The sequence below is a fragment of the Protopterus annectens genome, chromosome 13.part0, assembly GCF_019279795.1.
Source record: "Protopterus annectens isolate FY-2018-M chromosome 13.part0, PAN1.0, whole genome shotgun sequence".
NCBI lineage: Eukaryota > Metazoa > Chordata > Ceratodontiformes > Protopteridae > Protopterus > Protopterus annectens.
This window is the reverse complement of record NC_056747.1, coordinates 502,517,328-502,539,193: the sequence shown is the minus strand read 5'-3', so window position 1 is coordinate 502,539,193 and position 21,866 is coordinate 502,517,328. Positions and strand designations below refer to the sequence as shown.

The following is a 21,866-nucleotide window of genomic DNA, read 5'->3' as shown; positions in this document are numbered from 1 at the left end:
TTCTTTGGAATTAAACTGTAAGCTAATTTGTTTATCAATAATGAACTGTGCCTACCTGAAGATTCAAAATAATCTGTTCATAATTAGGGCCACTCTCAAAGAAATTGCTGGTATCATAATGATGGACTGATACGAAATGCTAATAAATGTATAATTTTATCATTTGACAGGCATGATGTCCCTGCAGCTGTCACATTGATAGAACACCTCAAAAATTGATTCTGTAGTTAGGGACCTGGGAACCTATATGGACAATAAGCAGTCCTTCAGTCACTATGCATCCACTATTGTAAGAACGTCCTTTTTCACTGCACAGCTTATTAGTAAGGGTATGGAGTACAGGACCAGGGATGTAATCATTCCACTGTAGTTGGCACTTATTAGAGTGATCATCAAATATAATGCCCTCTTCGATGTATATTTGCCTAAACACTTAACCCAGCTTGAATGACCACAATGCTTTCTGACCAAGCAGGTCAAGGGCTTAAGTCATAAAAATAGAATGACTGTCTCAAAGCCTACTCTAGCTTACAAAATTTGGGAAGTGGATGGGTAATGGTCCAGGAGTCCCTAGCAAAGCCTTATCTAGACCTAGAGAAGGAGTCAAGCTGTAGTGCTTTGTAAAAGTATATATAAAGGACAATTTCTAGAAATAGCAATTACTGGATAATTAGAAATCAAAATCTAAACCAACTGTTATTCAAATACTGACTATTGTAAAGGAGATAAAAGAATTGTAGGTGGGTTCTTTAGACAAGTGATTAACCAAATTACATAGAAATAGAATTTGTGGGGACAAATCATGCAGGATAATGCTCAGGAGGAGGAGGATTGAGGTTTATGGAATGCAGAAATGTAGCTATTCATGTATTGATGAAGTGAATAATTATTAAAAGGAAAACATATAAGTAAACTGGATGAAAAATTTTACTATCGTTTAATTTCTCTTAAAGTGTATGTACCTATATTACTATATAAAATGGGATTTAATAAAAATGTAGTAGTGAATCCTTGTGCATATGTCTGTCACAGTTGAACTTATTAGTAGAACTTTCAGGTAATTACAACTTGATGCTCAAAATGCAACTTTAAACTTGTATTTTACCTATAGGGATATCAGTGCATGTCAGTGCTGAATATGCGTGTACCATATTGTCCCAATCAGTACAGGGAGTTTTGGTCAGGACATTTTTGCAATGTTAAACATTTTGCATTGTCTGGTGAAATGGGTATGATTTTGCTTCTGATATTATTTAAATTCTGAAAATTTATAATCTGAACATATGCTGCATTCTTCCTTCTGAGCAGAAGTCCATTTCCTACCCATAATGAAAACAATATAATGCAATATGACAAAAGGTCACCGTGAAATGGCTGTGCATGCCTATGTATATAAGGTAGTATCTCAGTTCAGTTTGAGGGTTATTGACAAATCACTCAGGAAATTTTCTTTTGTTCTAGATGCAGTATTCATCTGAGATTGTCATTCTTTCTTTCTTGCAGTTCTGTGCTGAGGTTGACTGCAGAATATTGCACCTGTCAGTACAGGGATTCTTGATCATGTCATAATTCCACTGACAAAACAATTTTTGTGTTTTATTTTTTTGTATAATTACAGATACAAATATAAATATTCTGAACATGTGCTGCATTGTTTACAGTTTAAACACAATATAATGCAGCATGAAATTTGGTTGTTCTGAAATGAATGCGTGCTTTTTTCATGGTGCAATCTTCCTTTCAGAGTTCTTGATAAATCTTCCTGAGAGCTATCCTTGCAAAGTAAAAAATGCTGTCATGAATATTATTCATGAATATTATTCTACCATTTGAGATTTCAGTGTAGCTCACTTTTGAATTTAATTGCATCCCAATGTCACCTCGACACCAAGAGTTTTTGTCATGCCATATTGTGACAAAATATTGCTTTTTATGGAGGAAATTTATGTTTGACGTCAGTATTCATTATTCAGGGCTTTGTCTTTTAGTTTTATGGGTTGTCTTTTAAACATTTTAGCTCAAAATTGTAATTTTCCATCAGAATGTTTTAGCAATTTCACTAAGCTTTGCTAACAACATTTCTTCTGACAAGTTGGTTTTGGGTCCCTGTGAGGATTTACTGGGATATGTGTACTGTTTGTAAGAAAAAGTGTACTGCTTCTGGATAAAAGCATAGTTAGAGGCTGGTTCTAGTTTATTTAGTGCTTGTCTATGTATTATTTTTCCTGAAACACTAATTTTAATTCAGAAGGCATCAATTTCTAAGCTCAACTATCAGTGTACCAGATGCTGTTTTTCATTGATAACACATTTCTGAATCCTAGTAGGGATTCCCCTTCTTTAATGCCACTGTTTATGAGGAGAAAGTGCATTCTTTGTTGAAATATGATTCTAGGGGCTGGGACTTTGGTGTTTGGTAGTTATCACAAAAACAACAGCAGAAAGTATAACAAATGGATAAGCAAACAGATAGTATAACAAAAGGTTTTACTCCCAAAATAGAAAATGTTTGTCAGGAGGTAAACCTGCTCTTTCACTTTTTGTTATCCACTATTCAGGCATCTTTTGTGATTGACATTTAGCCCTGGTTCACGGTGGGAATTACTTTGTACATTATCAGTGTTTGTGTACAAAAGTGTTATTTGTCTTTCCATACTGATTACTAGGGGCTAAAGGCACAGTATTTTATGGACATCACTAAATGTGTTTTCATCTATCTCAATTTTCATGTCAGGAGATAACACTGAATCTGTCAAGGCTTGTTATCTGCTTGTCAAACACTTTTTACCGGTGAAAGACTGTCCTGCTTCCCTTTGGGTATTCTTTTGTTATGTTTCCCCTTCTATTGTGAAAAAAGTGGAACTTTGTATCTAAGCTACTGTCTATGATCTGAGGTCAATAAGTTGGATGACTGTTTAAAAACTAGTAATTCTTTACCTCAAAGATTGACTTTTTGAAATAAGGTAAGACAGATTATTTTTTACTCTGTTATCCATTTATCAGGCACCTGTTACAGTTAGGACATGGAACTGGGTCAGGATAATTTGATTTTTTTCTTCCCTGGGCAGCAAGGGCAAAAACATTTCTTTGAGGGGCTTCTGTATTGTTTCAGGCTCCTTTTGCCTCAGCTGTTGATGAGTGACTCCGATGTGGATATTTGTTGTTTTTTCGGACAACTAATTTTTCTCTTAGTCCCTCAGTTGAGTTCCTTGGAATGTCATTAATAACAGGCATATCCTCTGGGACTATTCAGATATTCTGCTCATGAAGAGGAGAAACACTTTTGCCAGCATCAGAGAAGGGACGGGGGGATTCTTCTTTGCTAATATGCTCTAAGGAGTTTCTTCCTGTAAAAGAGGCCATCCTTCTAGCCACTTTCTAATTTTTTGGGAGGGATCTTCAAAATGTTTGGACTTGTAAGAAGTTAATGAGGGAATTCAGTTTTAAAATGTATATAATACCTCAATTGTAATTTATTGGGGCTGTTCCTCCTTCGTTGCATTTGGTAATTATGCTTTCTTTACAGCCAGCATTTTACCTGACAACCAGTCATTTATTCCTTATAAATCTGATAAATGATATTGGAGTCTCAGATTAACAAATTTATTTTGTTTACTGGTTTATTCTTAATCCATCAATACTCTGTTTGTTTCAGTTATTTAAAAACTCTCTAGGATGTGTTTATGTGTCTTAGTTATTTAAGAACTCTCTAGGATGTGCTTATGACATTTCTAATGCCGTCTGCATAGCTCCTGTTGTAGAGCAATGTCAGCTCCAGAAGCCTGGATGAATTCTTCAAATTTCCAGGTGATTTCATTGTTGAGATCCTGTATGCTTCCTTATATAAGGGGTTGAAAATGTTTTAAAGAACTAGCCTTCTATTCTATCCCTAAAACCAAATATCACATAAATCTTTCTGCTACTGAGGAATCAAAATGTGCTGTCTAGGAAGGCAAATACAAGTTCAGTTAAGCTGTGACAGGGAGTTTCATATGGTTACAAGGGTCCTCCATAAAGCTGGCATTATCTTAGTCTTCAGTCTGAATAGATGCCCATACTTGAGCCACCATTTCTCCACCCTCGCATCCAGAAGAGTCTTTATAAATCATTGGCTCTAGGACAGTTCTGAGGCAGCACATTGCATTCCCTCCTCAGGTCCACAAAAAATTAGGAAATTGGAGACTGGCGTATACTTTTCTTTATAAATATTCACTTTTCAATGTTATCGAACAATGTTATCTTTTTCTTCATCTGGTTTACATTTTCAAGTTGTTGGTTTGTTCTTTTGTGGGTCAGTTCCTCTAGGGTGCTCAAAAAGGATCTGGTATGTTTATGAGTCTATGCATAAGGCAGGGCAGTTATTTTGTGCTTCCTTATTAGAAGACTGCCTTATTTTTAAAGATCTGTTTTTCTGCCTGGCTTTTCTCATGAGCTTGGAAAAGGCTTTGCTAATTCTTTCTCACAATATGCTTTCTAGAATGTCTTCTGAACTTATCCCATATGCTGCTTTTCTTTCCACAGGACAGCTAAAATGTTGCTAACAGCAGTTCCTGAGTTTTTCCAATCCATCTTTGGTATTCATTGGCAATACCTCAAAATACTAGCTTTTATGGTTATTACTCATATGTTTCTTTGGCCATGCTTCACTTGTGACAAATTCCTATTATGCTTCTTGACCCTGCTCAGTCTGTAATAATAGATACAGCAGACTTTGATTGGCAGCTGTGTCTTAGAGGAATAAAAGTACAGGACATCTGCAACTAACAAGTCAGTTTACAGCACTAAGACAGTTAATAACATTCTGTTCCAGGAGTCCTTACTGGAGCCTGGATATCAGAGTTCTTTCATTCCCACTGATGGGAATATCCTTATATGATTTTCCACATTTTGTTCTGTTAACCTAGGTTATCCTAAATAATGTAGAAGGACTCCCAAAATATAATTATGGTGACTTCCTTTTGGCCTAGGCTATAGTAGTTCTCCTTTCTTTTGAAATTGGCCAAGGGCCATTACCATAAGCCACCTCACAGGATGGACCTAACAAGACAGGGGCTGTTTGATACAACCCACCTTTCAGTTTTTTGTACTGACTGCCTGAATATTCAAATCTTGTGACTTCTTAGGGGTATTATTTGTCTGTGGATGTGTAGCATGTATTAAGAGAGGTAAAGAACATTACTACTAGACAATCATAGAGGGATAGTTGGAATTCCAAGAACCATATCCCTTTTAAGGTCAAATCACCTCTGGTCCAACAGCAATGTATTCTATCAAGATTTACCTCTTGGCTGTATCTGCATGTCTGCATTGAGATCTCCACCTCTCTTTTTTTTTCTACCCTTCCACACATCTTTGTTTTGAATTCTGCTAGAAGAGTATCAGAGTTACGGGCTTTTATTATGAGTAATCCCTATCTTGTCTATCTCACAGATACAGTTACTTTAATGACAGATACTTAATGTATGCTTAAGACCTATTTAGAGTTTGCTTAGCCTGAGTATTCATCTCCCTGGGTTTTCTTTCTGAACCTTAGAACAAAGGAGAAAGGATGTTATATATGCTGGATGTCCTGATACAACTTGGATACCACATTGACTGTATTAACACCTTCAGTAGTGCTCATCAGCTGTTTGGCTCTGATGAAGGTAAGCAAAAGGGGCAAGCAATATTTAATCAGAAAATGTCATCTTCTCCTCTGCAATTGTCTGTTATTATTCTTACTATAACATGACACTTACTGCAAAGGTAGGTCTCATTTTACCTGATTCATTTATTTAACATTTGTTAATTAGGTAAGTGGACTGGTCCAAAGACCCTTTTCAGCCACAACTCAGGCCAAGGTGACAAAATAAGATGCATGCATCAAAACATTGCAATCAATTACAAAATACATTATGCAAATAGATGTAATGCAAAGGCTGACATTTACAAAGTACATAAAGTACAATAGAAGAGTTTGAGTCTTAAGACTTAATATTTTATGTAACAGGCATATTAAAAAATAACAAAGTACATGTTCACTGTTCACCAATCATTTTAATACAAATATAGTTTAAAGCTTTCATTCCTCAAAATAACCAAATGGAACTTCATCAGAACAGTACAGACATCACTTCCTATTCCTTAAATAATGCAACAACCACATACTTAACTAATAAGCACACATGTATAGCTGTTTAAAAATATTTACTTTAATATAAGCATATTATTAATTGAATGTTTGTTTGGGCATTATCTTTACCCATTTAAACAATTTCAGGATTTTGAGAAGTCTGTCTCAGGAAGCAACAATTTTAAGATAGGAAGTCAGTGCTAGACGGGTTCCCACTCCATCAAATCACTGAATCATAGAATGTACAAGGCAACTGGGCCCTGCAAGTACCCACCCTCAGACCTTCCCTCCCATTTCAAGGAGCAATAGGCCAGTCTTAGTGGGAGTGACTTTATGAATACCAATCCAGTTGTCTGAATCATTTTTAAAGGACGATAGTGGATCATATTGATTGATCTGGAGAGGAAGTTTATTCCAGAGAAGGGGTAGATGTATGCCAAATCCCTCTCTCCAGACTGATTTATTTGATGAAGCAATTTCAGATCTCTGATTCAAGTACTTACTGGACTCTATGATTTGTGCAGAAATGAGAGGCTTTGGACTGTTGGATCCCTAATGGCCCAGAAGGTGATGCCCAGATCACCAGTAAACAGTCTCATAGGACACTAAATTCAGAAATACTAGCAACATATCCTCTCTCACAGGATAATCACCACCATCTCTCAGACTTACCACAAACTTGGCTATATCTTTGCTGTAACAGTAAATAAGTCATCTCACTCAAGCCTAAGACACCTTTTTTATATACTTTCACTTCCCACACATACTGCCTTATGGCATCCAGAATTTTTTGGGATCTGGCTTCTTTAACTAAAAGGCTTGCCAGCTAATAATAAACAGTATTACAAAGGGCAAGGACTGATTAACAAAATGACAGCAAGATATTTAGTTTAGGATGTTCTGCAGTGGTGAAATTAATCTTTGTTGGCTAATTATTATTTATATTTTCAAATTTATGTTCATATTTTCATAAATGGGAGGCCTACATGTTATGGAGGTGTTTGGTATTACAAGCCAATGTGGGAAACAGGCCAGTTCACTGTTAGTGTTGGTTTATATCACACTTTACTGAAAATATTGCTAGTCGTTTGCTAGTAATTATGAAAATAAGCAATATTTCCATATGTGCTTAATACTTCACAAAACAAGTGACTTACAAATTGTTGCATGACATTAAGTGAAAGCTTAGATGTTGTTGAAGAAAACTGTCTTTGGTATTTGCAGTGTAAATTGCACATATTGACAGATATCCAGTATTATTTATTTTTCTAATTATACAATTAAACAAATGTTTTCATGTGTCTATACATATCTGAATAAACAAGACTTATAGAATACTTTCTTGTTGTCATGTAAGCTTATGTCTGTTTGACAAAAATGTTCCAGCAATATATATCTTGGTTGTACAGTTTTCAAGATATGAAAATTTGTGAAAGTTTACAAAAAATATAATATGAAGTTTGTGTGCTTTATAGTATATTACATTTTTTATGAAAAAAGTTACAAATGCAGTACTATGACAGTTAAGAATATTTCCTACTGATAACATTGCTATTTGTGCAGTTTTAATAGCATTTACTGTCCACAAAATACTTATATTTATCTATTTTATGTTTTTTAAGTTTCTTTTTCAGAAAATGCAGTGGAATACAATATGTATGTAGGCTGCTAGAGGTGTGGCACTCCACACCACATGGGTATTAGTGAGCAATAAATAGTAAAAATGAAGTGAAAGGAGCAGATTTAGCACTGTGCAGGTGACTGTACAACACAGCATTACAATTTCCTGCAAGGAAAATAAATAAATTGAACAAAACTTCTTTAAATGCTACTACAAACGACAAAAACAGTTAAAATGGGAAGAAAACAGTAGATGCAGCAGAGGGAAACACAGTAATTAATAAATTCCATCACGCAGTGTGGAGAGCAAAACTATGAATCCAAACTTTCCTGATAACATCAGTCTCCACGACCCAAGACCCCAAAGGCACCTCAGGAAAAACATCAACGACAGGGACAAACACAGCATCAGTATGAAAAAAGACAAAACCTCATATAATAACAATTATTCAATTAATTCAATAAAATCCATTAAGCATCTCTGTTAATGGGTGACCACGGTGGTGCAGCTGTTAGTGTTTCCACCTCACAGCAAGAGGTTCTCCGGTTTGATTCTCGGCTGGGGTGCCTTCTGTGCAGAGTCTGCATGTCCTCCCTGTGGTCGCGTGGGTTTCCTCCGGGTGCTCTGGTTTCCTTCCACATCCTAAAGACATGCTGTAGGTGGATTGGACACTCTAAATTGGCCCTAGGTGTGAGTGTGTGCATGTGTGTGTGCCTTCTGTCGAAGGTTGGGCACCGGGCTGGCAACTCGACACCGTAAAACTCCACTGCCAATCATGAGAGGACAGGTGATCCGCTGTGGCGACCCCTAACCGGGAAAAAGCCGAAAGAAGAAGAAGCATCTCTCTTAATATCCTTTGTTAACATACACCCTTTTATTTTTTAAAAAAACATTTTATATTCACTGTGTCACTGAGCCCTGGGGACTTGTCTGCTACCAGTTTAATTTGCCAATAAACCTCTTTTTGTTTAAGAATATTTTTTAAGTGAATTAATTGAATAATTGTTTTATAATTGGATGCAATTAGGATGTAAGTATTTAACTATGGTGGAATTATTATGTGTTTATATTCTGATGAAGTCTTTTGTGAAGAAAGTGGCTAATAAACTGAGTGGACGCTATTTCAGTGGTAAAGTTTCCTTGCTGGTTATTATACGAGGTTTTATGTTTTTTAGTGTTGAGAACTTCCTCATGGCTGGTTTTGGTTTAACAGCATCAGTATGATTATTAGGTAGTCTACGAATTTTCAAAAACACAAGAAAACCATCACAGAGAATTGGATTATTATCCAGAACAATAACACACTCAGCAAAATACTTCCATCTAAACCTAGGTTTATCATCAGAAGAAACAGGAGCATTCAGGACATCGTTGAATATAATAGCAAACCAATAACTCCAAAGCTTCCAAGAGGCACCTTCTCTTGCCGTCTGCATTAGTGTAAGTATTGCCAATATATGAGTGGCAAAGATGTTTTTTTACTGCACTTATAACAAAAGATTTTACAGATGTAAATCCTACAGAAACTACAGCACCAACTCTATAGAGCAGAGTGCCATAAATGCCAGGCTTTTTACATTGGCAAAAATATCAATAAATTTAAAACTCAGATTGCAACGCATTGCACGGACATAAGATAGGACTTACCCAATAGCGCCTTAGCAAAGCACATGAAGGATAAGCCAGGCCACAACAAGTTTTCCTTCCTCATCACTGAACAGCTAACTGGAGATCCATATGAAGGTAAATCCAATGACAGACTAGAAAAAATTTAACTTGAATGGCAAATCAAACTCCATTCTAACAAATAGTATGACCTGAATGCAACAGTGTCTATTAAATGCATACTAAATCTAAGAAAACTGGACTACCATTTATACTTTTGAACTATAACACATTTCTGGATTCCTATGTTCCCCAACACTTTAGGTCTATATGGACTCAATGGTGGAGAGATGAAGATATGCTCTAGAGAGAAGAGGAATGAAGGCAGCAGGACTAAGACAGAATATATGTGTGTGAATGAGAGGGAGGATAGAGGAATGGTGAGGATGCAAGGATTAGAGGTGGCAAAGGTGGCTGAGTTTAAATACTTGTGATCAATAGTTCAGAGTAATGGTGAGTGTGGAAGAGAGGTGAAGAAGAGAGTACAGACAGGATGGAGAGGGTGGAGAAGAGTGTCAGGAGTGATGTGTGACAGATGAGTACCAGTAAGAGTGAAAGGGAAGGTCTACAAGAGGGTAGTGAGACCAAATATGTTATATGAGTTGGAGACAGTGGCATTGACAAAAAGGCAGGAGATAGAGCTGGATTTTGCAGAGTTGAAGATGTTAAGATTTGGGTGTGACGAGGGTGGACAAGATTAGGAATAAGTATATTAGAGGGTCAGTCCAGGTTGGAAGGTTTGGAAACAAAGCCAGAGAGGCAAGATTACATTGGTTTGGACATGTGCTGAGGAAGGATGCTGAGTATATTGGGAAAAAGATGCTAAGGATGAAGCTACCAGGTAAAAGGAAAAGAGGAAGGCCTAAGATAAGGTTTATGGATGTGGTGAGAGAGGACATGCAGGTGGTTGGTGTGACAGTGCAAGATGCAAAGGACAGGGAGAAATGGAAACAGATGATCTGCTGCGGCGACCCCTAACAGGAACAGCCGAAAGAAGAAGAAGAAGGTAGGTTTGCCATATTTGGTTATACAAAAGAGGACGATAGATTCTTGACTGGCCGGGTCGAGACAAAAGAGAAGGCATATATAATGCATTATTTTATATTTAATATATTTAATTAACAGTTGGTTTATGTTGCAGAAATCAATATCCTCATGCTTCTCGGTTCCCTGAAAAATCTGACAAGTCTGACTGAGCCTGTGCTTTAGCCCATGCGTATTTTTCGGAAGAACTAATTGCTTTCAGTAAATTCGGCTGGGTGCAAATGTATGCACGACATATGCTTAAAATTTTGCTGCACAACCATAATTCCTTTGATCGATTCAACCGACAACTTGTTCCTTGCCATTGTCCACTGGCTTTGCATCAGTGAAAATACTCATTCAGCGTTTGCGTTATGTGCCGGAATTGCAAAGAAAAACTCCACAATCACAATAATTTCTTAGAAACATTCCTCGTCTTTGCAACTGTTGAAGTATTTCATCCATCTCTCGTGAGCCAGAATCTCTTTGAAGCCTTTCTCATTAAGATTAGCCTCAACAAATTTCTTCAAATTGCAAAATTGATCAAAACATTTGAAATCGTCAACATGCACGCCCTTTTCTCTGAGATATAACACAGTTTGTTCAACTTCATTCCAATTTGGAATTTCAGTTGTCATCCATGCAAATCTACTGAACTCCTCCAGTGGTTCTGTCCACATTTCCAGATACTCTAGACATGTTCTATATATTGTGGCCATTTGTGTACAGAAAGCATCACAACAGTCTTCTAGTCCATCTTTATGCAACTTCGTTAACAGTTCTTTCACCTTAATTGACATGAACCTCTCTTGCACACGGCATGTGAGAAAAGTGTGAACATATTTCAGGCAGTGTATAACCTCCAGCAACGAGTTGTTTTCACGTTCAATTTCTTCAATGTGCGAATGGAATACACTCATCAGTGACTCCATGTGCCAAAGGTAAACTTCACCCATATCATTTTCAAAGAACTTTAGCATTACAATAGGCAGACTTTTTTGAGACAAGAAAAAAGACTTTAAAGCGGGAAACATCTGCTACAGCCACTGAATGCCTGGAAATAATGACAACCATCTAGTTTTGCTGTGGTAAAACAGCTGATGATACTCCACCTCAACAAATTCACAATAATCTTTCAGTTGTTCAGTTCGAACGGTGTAAATTGAAAAGCCTTGAGAATGTTCTTAGATAGAGGTTACGATAAACAAATAATAATGGACAGTTATATGAAGATTTATGAAAATTATAATACTAAAAGTGAAAGGAATAATAAGGGTTATATTAGTAATAAGAAATTAGTTAAAGAGAACAACAGCATATTCTTTGTTTCTGAATATACATTTTTTTCTGATAGATTTAGTAAAGTATTAAGAGAATATTGGAAAATAATTAGGAGACAAGTATTTAGTTTATCGGAAATAGAATTAAGAACATCTTATCAAAGGGGACATAACATTAAAGATTTCTTAGTACATAGTAGATACTATAGACCAAAAGAATTGATGAGAGCTAATATAAGAAGACTGGGTACTAATCCATGTGGCAAATGTTCCATTTTCCAATATATAGTACCTATGTTCCATTATATTAATGGAAAAAAATTTCAAACACAAGAGTGTGTTACTTGTATAACGAAAGGCATAATTTATGCAACAAAATGTTCATGTAATTGTTTTTATATAGGTGAAAGCAAAAGGAGTTTAAGCGAGAGAATTAATGAGCATGTCAGGGATATAAAGAATAAAAAAATCAACAGCCCAGTAGCAGATCATTTTAATTTAGTACATAAAGGGGAAACTGATAGTTTAATGGTAATGATTTTGGAACACATTACCTTACACATTTCTGGTGAAAATTTACTGAAATATTTATTAAGGAAGAAGGAATCAATTTTGCAGTCGAACTACTACTAATCCGTTTGCAGCAGTAGGTAAGCGCACATAATTGTCGGCTTTTCCTGCAGCACAAGAACTTTGCTCCCAATTAGAAAAGTTACTGTTTAAAGAGACTGCCACTTTCTATAATTTAAACAATTTACAAAGGTATCAGGAGTTGCAAATTACCCCTAGAGGGCTGAGAGCTATCAAAAGTCCTTCTGCTCCATTTGAACTTGTGGAGGAGCAGGAACAAAGGTTTCATGACAGGTAGATAGCTGCAGCCCATAGGTGTAGTGTGGAATTGGTCTCTCTTTTAATAGATAGAGACAACTATAAGAGAAATAAAATATTGGAAGAGACCAAGAGAATGTGCGAGGAAGTGGTTAAGACCACCTCTGATTCAGCATTGGAGACATTTTTGGCGAGTATTAATGAACGCCTAGCTTCCTATGAGAAGGAATTAATACACAAAAAGAAGAACAAGTTACAAAGAGACTTGCATGACTATGAAATTAAGGCTTTCATTTTGTCATCTAATTCAAACTAAGTGTCGCAAAGTAAGTTTCCAGAATCAAAGAACTCAGGGACAACAACATAATCATAGCACATACTCTGTATTAAGTTGAGCATCTTTGATGGAAGAAGAGGAATATGTAGATCGAGAATATCTCCCCTTGCCCAGACTTGGTAACACGGAATCTTTTTTATCTAATTTTCATGAACCAGGTGCAACAGAATTTGGTGCCACAAAACGAGTATGGCAAGGACATGGTAGTCAGAGGGACTAAGGACAGGGTCCATATAAGCGAAGCAGATGGACTAACTAAACAGGTATTGCATTCAGTTGTGAATTCACAGGTTGAACATGAAATGCTGGACTCTTATGTTGCTAATTTATCTAATTATGAATTTGACAATGATGAAATGTCTGTTCTAAAGAAGGGGCTAAAATTTGTTCCTACTGCTTTCCCTAGAATGCATGAAATTAAAATGGAACTTTTTAGATTAGTTCGAAAAATGCATTTAAAAGAATATTTTCATAATAATAAGACATATTACATGAATTTGACTAGTGAAAATACTGATTTATCTAGTGACAATAGCTTTTATTCTTGTGATTCTGATGTAGAAAATAATGCATATGTTATATTTGATACCAGTACAATATCTACTAAAAGTACTTTTATGCCACCATTTAAAAATGTTAACATTCAAAGGTTTAATAATGCCATGAATTTGATAATTGAAAAAGAATTGTGTGAATTTAATAACACCGAGAAAGGATATCATTTATCAAAAAATGAATGTCATAAATTGAAACAACTGGGTAGGAATGATAATATTGTTTTTAAACTTTCGGATAAAGGGGGAAAATTAGTTGTTATGAATTCTTCTATGTATTATGAAATGTGTATGCAACATTTAAATAATGAATAAGTTTATAGAAAGGTAAATACTACTATTTTGGACCAGGCTCTAAAAGAGTTTAAGGTATTGATTGATAAAGGAGTAAGGTTACATTATTACAGTTGCAAAATTTTTTTGTGTGCCAAAAATTCACAAGAACTTACAACAACCTCCAGGTCGTCCTATAGTTTTGGCCATGGGATATTTTACACACAACCTGGGATGTCTTTTGCATGAAGTGTTGCTTAAGGAAGTAATTAAACTTCCATCATATATTAAAGATTCTTTAGATTTTTTGGATAGGGTTAAAAACATCAAATGGTTAGAAAATATGTATTTTATAGTAGTAGATGTAACCAGTTTATATACTAATATCCAGCATAAATATGGACTGGAAGCTGTACAATTCTTTCTAGGAGATTATCCTAGAACACAATATATTAAAGAATTAGTTGATTTTTGTTTAAACAATAACATATTTGAATTTGTGGGGAGTCTTTATCAACAAAAACAGGGCACAACCATGGGGGCAGCGTTTGCCCCAATGTATGCAAACATGTTTATGGGGTATTTGGAAAGTACCCATATATACAGAAGTGCCTTCTTTCAAAAATATGTAACACATTATTATAGGTTTATAGACAACCTTATTGTCATATGTTATAATGGTATTGAAGAGGTAGATGAGTTTTTAGATTCTATGAATAAAAATAGATTTGGAATTAAATATGATCAAGCGCAGGTTGGCTTGAAAGTTAATTTTCTCGATATTACTATTGTTGGTATTAATAATGAGAAAATTAAAACTAAAATACGCAGAAAATTTGATCAGCAGAATTTAATGTTACAAGCAACCAGCTGTCATCCTCCACACACTTTGGCTTCCATACCATATGGAGAACTATTAAGAATTAGAAGACTATGTAGTGATGAAAATAATTCCAAAACTGAGGCAATAAAAGCCATGAGAATGTTCTTAGATAGAGGTTACGATGAACAAATAATAATGGACAGTTATATGAAGATTTATGAAAATTATAATACTAAAAGTGAAAGGAATAATAAGGGTTATATTAGTAATAAGAAATTAGTTAAAGAGAACAACAGCATATTCTTTGTTTCTAAATATACAGTTTTTTTTTGATAGATTTAGTAAAGTATTAAGAGAATATTGGAAAATAATTAGGAGACAAGTATTTAGTTTATCGGAAATAGAATTAAGAACATCTTATCAAAAGGGACATAATATTAAAGATTTCTTAGTACATAGTAGATACTATAGACCAAAAGAATTGATGAGAGCTAATATAAGAAGACTGGGTACTAATCCATGTGGCAAATGTTCCATTTGCCAGTATATAGTACCTATGTTCCATTATATTAATGGAAAAAAATTTCAAACACAACAGTGTTTTACTTGTACAACGAAAAGCAAAATTTATGCAATAAAATGTTCATGTAATTGTTTTTATATAGGTGAAAGCAAAAGGAGTTTAAGCGAGAGAATTAAGGAGCATGTCAGGGATATAAAGAATAAAAAAATCAACAGCCCAGTAGCAGATCATTTTAATTTAGTACATAAAGGGAAAACTGATAGTTTAATGGTAACAATTTTGGAACACATTACCTTACACTTTTCTGCTGAAAATTTACTGAAATATTTATTAAGGAAGAAGGAATCAATTTTAATAATGAAATATTATACTTTGCAGCCGAACGGGCTGAATAAGGAATGTCATTGGCAGAGTTTTATTTGATTTCAGTTGTTTTAGCCATGTATAGTGTAGATGTTACTTTAAATATTTTAATTGGATGACTGATTAATTGTAGTGAAGTATAATATAAGAGGTAATATTGTGAGCATTCATTTTACTCTGTAAAGGCTGACACAGCCGAGGTGCTAAGAGAGATCAACTGGTGAAGTTTTTCCATTGTGCTTTTTATAATCAATTCGCTGTGGAATTAAACAGATTTTTTGGAAAAGGTTTAGCTGGTTTCTTGGATGTGGTACAGCAGTAAATTGAAAAGTAGTTGTAAATTTTCAGAAGTATCGACTCAATGTCAACATCAAGTTTGTCAGCACCATGCTGCATGCAATTGTTTAGTACATGTGCTGGACAGCCAACTCCAACTAATGTTCCACTCTTTTTCATCCTCTTCAAATTAGCAGATACGTTATAACCATCAGCTCAATGCCTGACACTGCTAAAATTAGTATTGCTGTTAAATCTCCCGTGAAGGCAATACATTTCTGAAATAAGTGGTGCTTGTCTAAACTGTCCTTAATGCATCTGGAAATTATATCTGCAGCTTCATTAGGGGTGCTGTAAATGTCAACAAGTTTCGACTGCATTCCACCTTTTTTCCAGTCAAAATACTGTAAGAGGATCGGAAATAACTTCAGAGAACCATGATTGCTACCATCCGTTGCGACTCCACAGTAATGTATATGGTTAAGTGCTTTCTCCACCAAGTCAACAGAATGCAGAGCCAGGACAGAGTTAACAATTGCTTCCGTTTTAGTCTGGGTGCACGAAACTCTTCGTCCAATGTCAGAGTCCGATAATATTGTTTTCAGCCCACCACAACTGTAGTCCATCGACCTATAACTGTGATGATGCTTAATGCCATGAAATGACAGAATTCCTTGCTTCCTTCCCACTGACACTGATTCATCAATTTTCGAACTAGACGTTACAAAAAAATTGGTGATTTTTGTGGATGAACTTTCTCCTCGAACATTTTTAACATGCTTCGGGGTGCTTATGTGCGCATTCAAACAAAGTGCACCCTTATTTACAACAGAAAGGAAAGTTCCGCCACCACATGTCATGCATTCTACTTCCCATTCATATCTACCTGCACGAAAACATGGGTACTTGGCCTTCATTGCGTCTGTAAATGAACAAGACATTTCAGCATTTTCATGGGCTAAACTTTGTTAAATTTCAAGTCTTCAAGCTGATGATGCGATTCACTTTCACTGATAACAGAAAAAAAAGAAAGGTGAGACAAAGCCTCAAAAATCAGGTCAGATATTAAATAATGCTCATGTAAACTTACAAAACATGTTATTCTAGCAATTTTCTATTAGCATAAAAGTTCTGAAGGAGATGATGAGGCGTATAACAAGTCTCTAGCATTATTTAGTGACTTCAATCCTCAAAGTTTTGCCAGAAAAAAAGAAACTTTATGAGGAATAAACCACAAATGAGAAAAAAATGGACATTCTGAAAAATTCTGTGAAGCTTAGACAATGTGCTACACTACTTCCTTCCCTCTTGTTTTACTAAGAGTCTTAAAAAATATTTTGGAAAATACCACTCACCCGGGAAGCCAAGTTCTGAAGGGTAAACTTTCTTAATCCAACCACCTTCTACTTAAGCTTGTCCCTTTCATTGCCCTGTGTCAAATACTGTGTGCAAAACTGTGACATTCATGGTGCGACACGAGTGAACTACTTTTGGAGTGTATGAGACGGCTGGGTAGGGGTTTGGGCAATTGCATTTGCTTTGTTGTATAATATTTAAACAGTTGATTGCTCTGGTGCCCTGATCTGTGACATCAACAGGACTTGTTGGCAGGACAGATTTGTTTCCCAGAGACACCCCCATCTGTGGAACAGACTCCCTCTTTACGTCAAGCGTAGCTTTGGTCCTGTACCCCTTGACTTTAATAGTCTAGCTTAATAGATGAACAACTATGAAGTAAAAAGAGAAGTCCTTGCAGTTAACCACAGTTGTTGATGAAATACAAGCCTAAATGACAGAGTTTTCTACTATGAAACACATCAATGTGCTCATTTATCACTTCAAAATGGGGTATTGATCATACTTTATGGTGATGGAGAGAGTTGGATACCGAATGTGACAGTATTATTCTTTTTCAATTTAAAGTTTAGCCAACTTGCTTAAGTGCTGTAATGAATAGGTGTCAGGGAGGAGATTTGACAACAGCCATCTGCAAATTTAGCTAAGTGAAGGCCCTTATTCAGAGAAATTGATGCTGAAAATGAGGGGCCCTGAAAATGAGGGACCCGAGTTCAGAGCTCTGGGGCATATGACTAATTACCCTACTATTTTCTGAAGAGGCACCCGTCAAGTTAATTATGGGGGCTCTGTGTCTTTCATCCCATTGGCTATTTATCCCGTCATGTATGGATATGCGTTTAAGTCACTTAGCTTACTTATGATGTAGTAAAAGGCAACAAACTCCATAAAACTGAAAAGCTTAAATAAAAAAAAACATAGACTGGCTATGAGAAACCAAAGGAGCAGAACAGCATATAATAAATAAACAAGTTTAATATAAAAGTACACTTGTGCTAAGCACTTTCGTCGTAATAGTGGATGTCATCAGAGCATAAGTACACCAATCTCAGCAGTTCTTTAAAAAATAATCGATAAACAATCAAATTCCTTTGGATTTTTGTAGCTACTAGGTATTTGTTATTTGAGCTTGCTTATGATGCCAACATGGAGTGAGCCAATGGCAAATATATACACATAAACACGATCACAAATACATAAACACCGGCAAATGCACACATACATAAACACACACACACACACACACACACACACACACACACACACACACACACACACACACACACACACTTTTTACTTATAAGGGAAGGGTAGTAGCAGCATTTGACAGTTGAAGAACTTCAAAAAACATTATATTTGATGTAGACATTTTTTTTTCCTAAAAATTTGTTAGCATAGAAACTATCCCAATTGCATTCAGGTCCATTTTATACACAGCGCTTTTCAAATATATTAAACAAACTACAGTGCATACAGTGCACTCCAAAAAGCGTATAGTCAAAGAAAAAAGGAAACTCACTAAAAGCAAAGTGGGTGGAGAGCACAATTTCCAGTTTAATGAAATGCAGACTTGCATTCCATATTTTATTAAATTGGAAATTGTGCTGGCCACCCACCGAGTTTCCAGTGAGTTTCCTTCTTTTATTACAAGATTCACGGTACGTTTTGTGTGCGCTGTGTGTGTGTGTGTGTGTGTGTGTGTGTGTGTGTGTGTGTGTGTGTGTGTGTGAATATAACTAGACTGTTTTTCTCCAATTCGGATCACCATTGCTACACAGTAGCCATACAGCCACAAACCCACAGTTTTATAGATCTGCCATCACAAATCTCAAGATGGATTTGAAAAAACTGACTATGTTACATATTCTCATCTCCAATACATTCCCTTCCGCATAATTTGTATTTTTTTTGCCCTTATATACTAACAGATCTACTTGTGCAATCTCTTACAGTACTCTTCTGTTCAAAACCCAATTTATGTTTATTTTTCCATATGATTGTATCTGTGCTGCTATCTACAAGGGCTGCTTCACAACTGCCATAAGACACTAAAGCTAACTTCTATAATATATGACTTCTGTTGTCCCCTTTCAACTAACTTCACTGCAGCCCTTAAATGCATATCCCACATTAGTTCATTTCCAGACAGAATAACCAAAGATTTGCCTCTATCTCCTCCTTTTCAACCTTCTACAAGTTCTTATTTACTTATGTTGCATTAATAAGTTATTTTAGGTCTGTATACTAATCTTGTGTTTTTTATACCCATGTAATGCCTTATAGCTGTTGCCCATTTGTCACTTTTTATATTAGAAGTATTTAAGCTGCAGGCATGGCATATGAGATTCATAAAACCGTGGCAGGAATTCACTATTAATTACTAGCACCGCCATTCCCTTTCATTAGGTACTGATATCTCAGAAATTGTTTGCAAGAATATCTATAACACAGCCATATGATCTGACAGTGTGCTTGAAGAGGGATGCTCAAGGCAGTTAGCAGATACTGTAAGTTCATTAGTACTACTGACATGTACACCAACATAAAAATACACAGAAACAACAGTGAAGCAGAGTGCTTTAGTTCAAGATAACAGTGCCTACAATCTAGGACATGCCTTTACATACAAATAGCTAGGAAATGTTTGAGGCATTGTGTACAACTAAATGCTTTGGAAATCAAAAGATACAGAGAGGTCTAGCGATACCATGCAGTGTTATTCTGTTGTCAGTATTTATTCAGATATGAACCCAAATGTGTACGGCGCATACTGTACATCACATGACCATTTGTTAGAGGCTGTTGAAATGCCATTCTCAGCTGGGGAGCATTATTTCGATTTGTAATATCAGGAATGCGTATTTGGATGAATGCGTTTGTGGTAGCATAGATAACTAAATGTAACAGAGGCAGGTATGGTTTGTATGGAAAGTTGGAAATAATGTCGCAGGCTTCCAGTTTTCATGAGGCAAGGAGTAATATCCACAAGCACAACAAAAGAAAATCAGCATTTCCAGAATCATATCACAAATACTTATTTTCGTTACAGTAAACAAAATGCAGTGTGTCAAGAAATGGTACTCATGCATTTAAAGATAGAAGGCTCTAACTGGATCATTCAGGTATATATGTATACCCACATTTCTTTTCTGGACTGGATATATTCTATGTGCAAGTCTTCCGACCTTATTACAAGCATCAACGACCAGCATGCTCCTAGTCCTGCTGCTTTGACGACGAAACAGCCTTAGCAGCAGTCGACGCCTCCTTGGCATGCAGCTCCATCTCTCAGCAAATGGGAGAATTGCTACAGTAGAACGAGTGACCAGACGGGCTTGTGCAATGGATATATACCTGAAAATGCGCGGGAGTGTGCACTCCTATGGGTCGCAGCGCAAAACCTGGACAAATCACAGAATGTTTAAAAAATGCCCGGACACCCAGACAGGAGCACAAAAAGAGGACATGTCTGAGGAAACCCGGGCGTATAGTAAGCCTACTCAATGGGTAATAAGGTAGTGATTCAATCTTTTAATCCCTAATTTTCAATTTTTGTCATCTCACTTCACACTGTTTCTTTTGTCTTTTCTCTTCATTATTATTATTAATTCAACCTAGTTAATACTGGTTTGAATCTCTTGATATAGATAATGGATTGCTTGCAGGACAAGATACCCAACCTCCTATATACTATATTTTATTTGGTTCTCTATTATATGGTTTTGTACCCATGCCTGTTTGCAGCATTTAACCACCACCTATCTCTGGTCCTACTTTTTTATTCCCCCTCCCTTAAGTAGTCTCTATGGCCCAATAACCATCCCGCTTTAATCTCACCACTGGGCACCTACAATATCAAGAACCTCTTTATTTAAACACTGCCACAACTTGGCTCTCATGCCTTTGAACAACTAGGCTGATACATTTGCAGACATGGCAAACACAACCCAGTTACAGCATTAGACCACCATTTTGGTAAGCCTAGAGAAGTAAATAGTGTGGGAAGAAATAGCCAGGGAATTGTTATGGCTAGGCTTGTATAGACCCTAGGGCTGATAGCCTAGTACCAACCTATGAAGCTATGAACTTCCAATATAATGTTTTGGTCTTAAGTATTTGGTTTTGGTGGGGGTTTTTTTTGCCTTTTCATGTTTATTTTTTAGTTTGCATTTTGGTTGGTTCACTATAATTCCCCTGGAATGCACTGGCCTATCCAGATAGGCACATCTGATAAAGCAGCTTTTTAGCAAAAGCACATTTTAACATTTTCTGTAGGCCTCATTAAAAAGCATGCTGCTTTTACAACTTTCTGATTTATTGAAAATGAAATATTGGCAAATTTGTTTTTAATATACATATATTTCCCAAGTATCCAGATGGACTGAAAAACTGATGACTACTGTATTATACTGCTTAAGTCTTAGAAACAATTTATATGCAACAATGACATATCCTATTAGTATTGAAAGTGTAATAAAGCAAGACATAATTTTCTTTATGTTATTTTAGTATTTTGGGCATTATACCAGCACCTTAAGGTTTAAGGACAAAAGACAGTCCTAAATTCCTAAAGGGTACACTGCTTTGCCCTTGCCATAATTAAGGCATGCTCAAGGGGCATAGTTAAGATTACTGCCCGCCTTCCATTGTTCATGATAAATTACAGCTTAGTTGAACACTGTCTCAGAAAGTGCTCATCTGCCTAACTGCACTGAATAAAGGATAGATTCAGAATGTATTGTTTCCAGAATTCTTTCTTTCTTTGACCTATTCTAACCTGTTGGAAAATCTCTAGCAAGTAACTTTGCTCCCTAGTGGCTGGACAAGAAGAA

General features: G+C 36.0%; 1 protein-coding gene across 1 annotated transcript in view; it reads left to right on the top strand.

The window, feature by feature from the left end:
- Positions 1 to 21,866, top strand: part of LOC122787923 (dynein beta chain, flagellar outer arm-like) — a 5,188,001-nt gene that overhangs the window by 1,716,259 nt on the left and 3,449,876 nt on the right. Inside the window, exons 43-44 of the mRNA XM_044054850.1 lie at positions 13,025 to 13,625; positions 15,182 to 15,309. Of these exons, the coding sequence (XP_043910785.1) occupies positions 13,025 to 13,625; positions 15,182 to 15,309 (729 nt within the window). The remainder of the gene's footprint in view (positions 1 to 13,024; positions 13,626 to 15,181; positions 15,310 to 21,866) is intronic.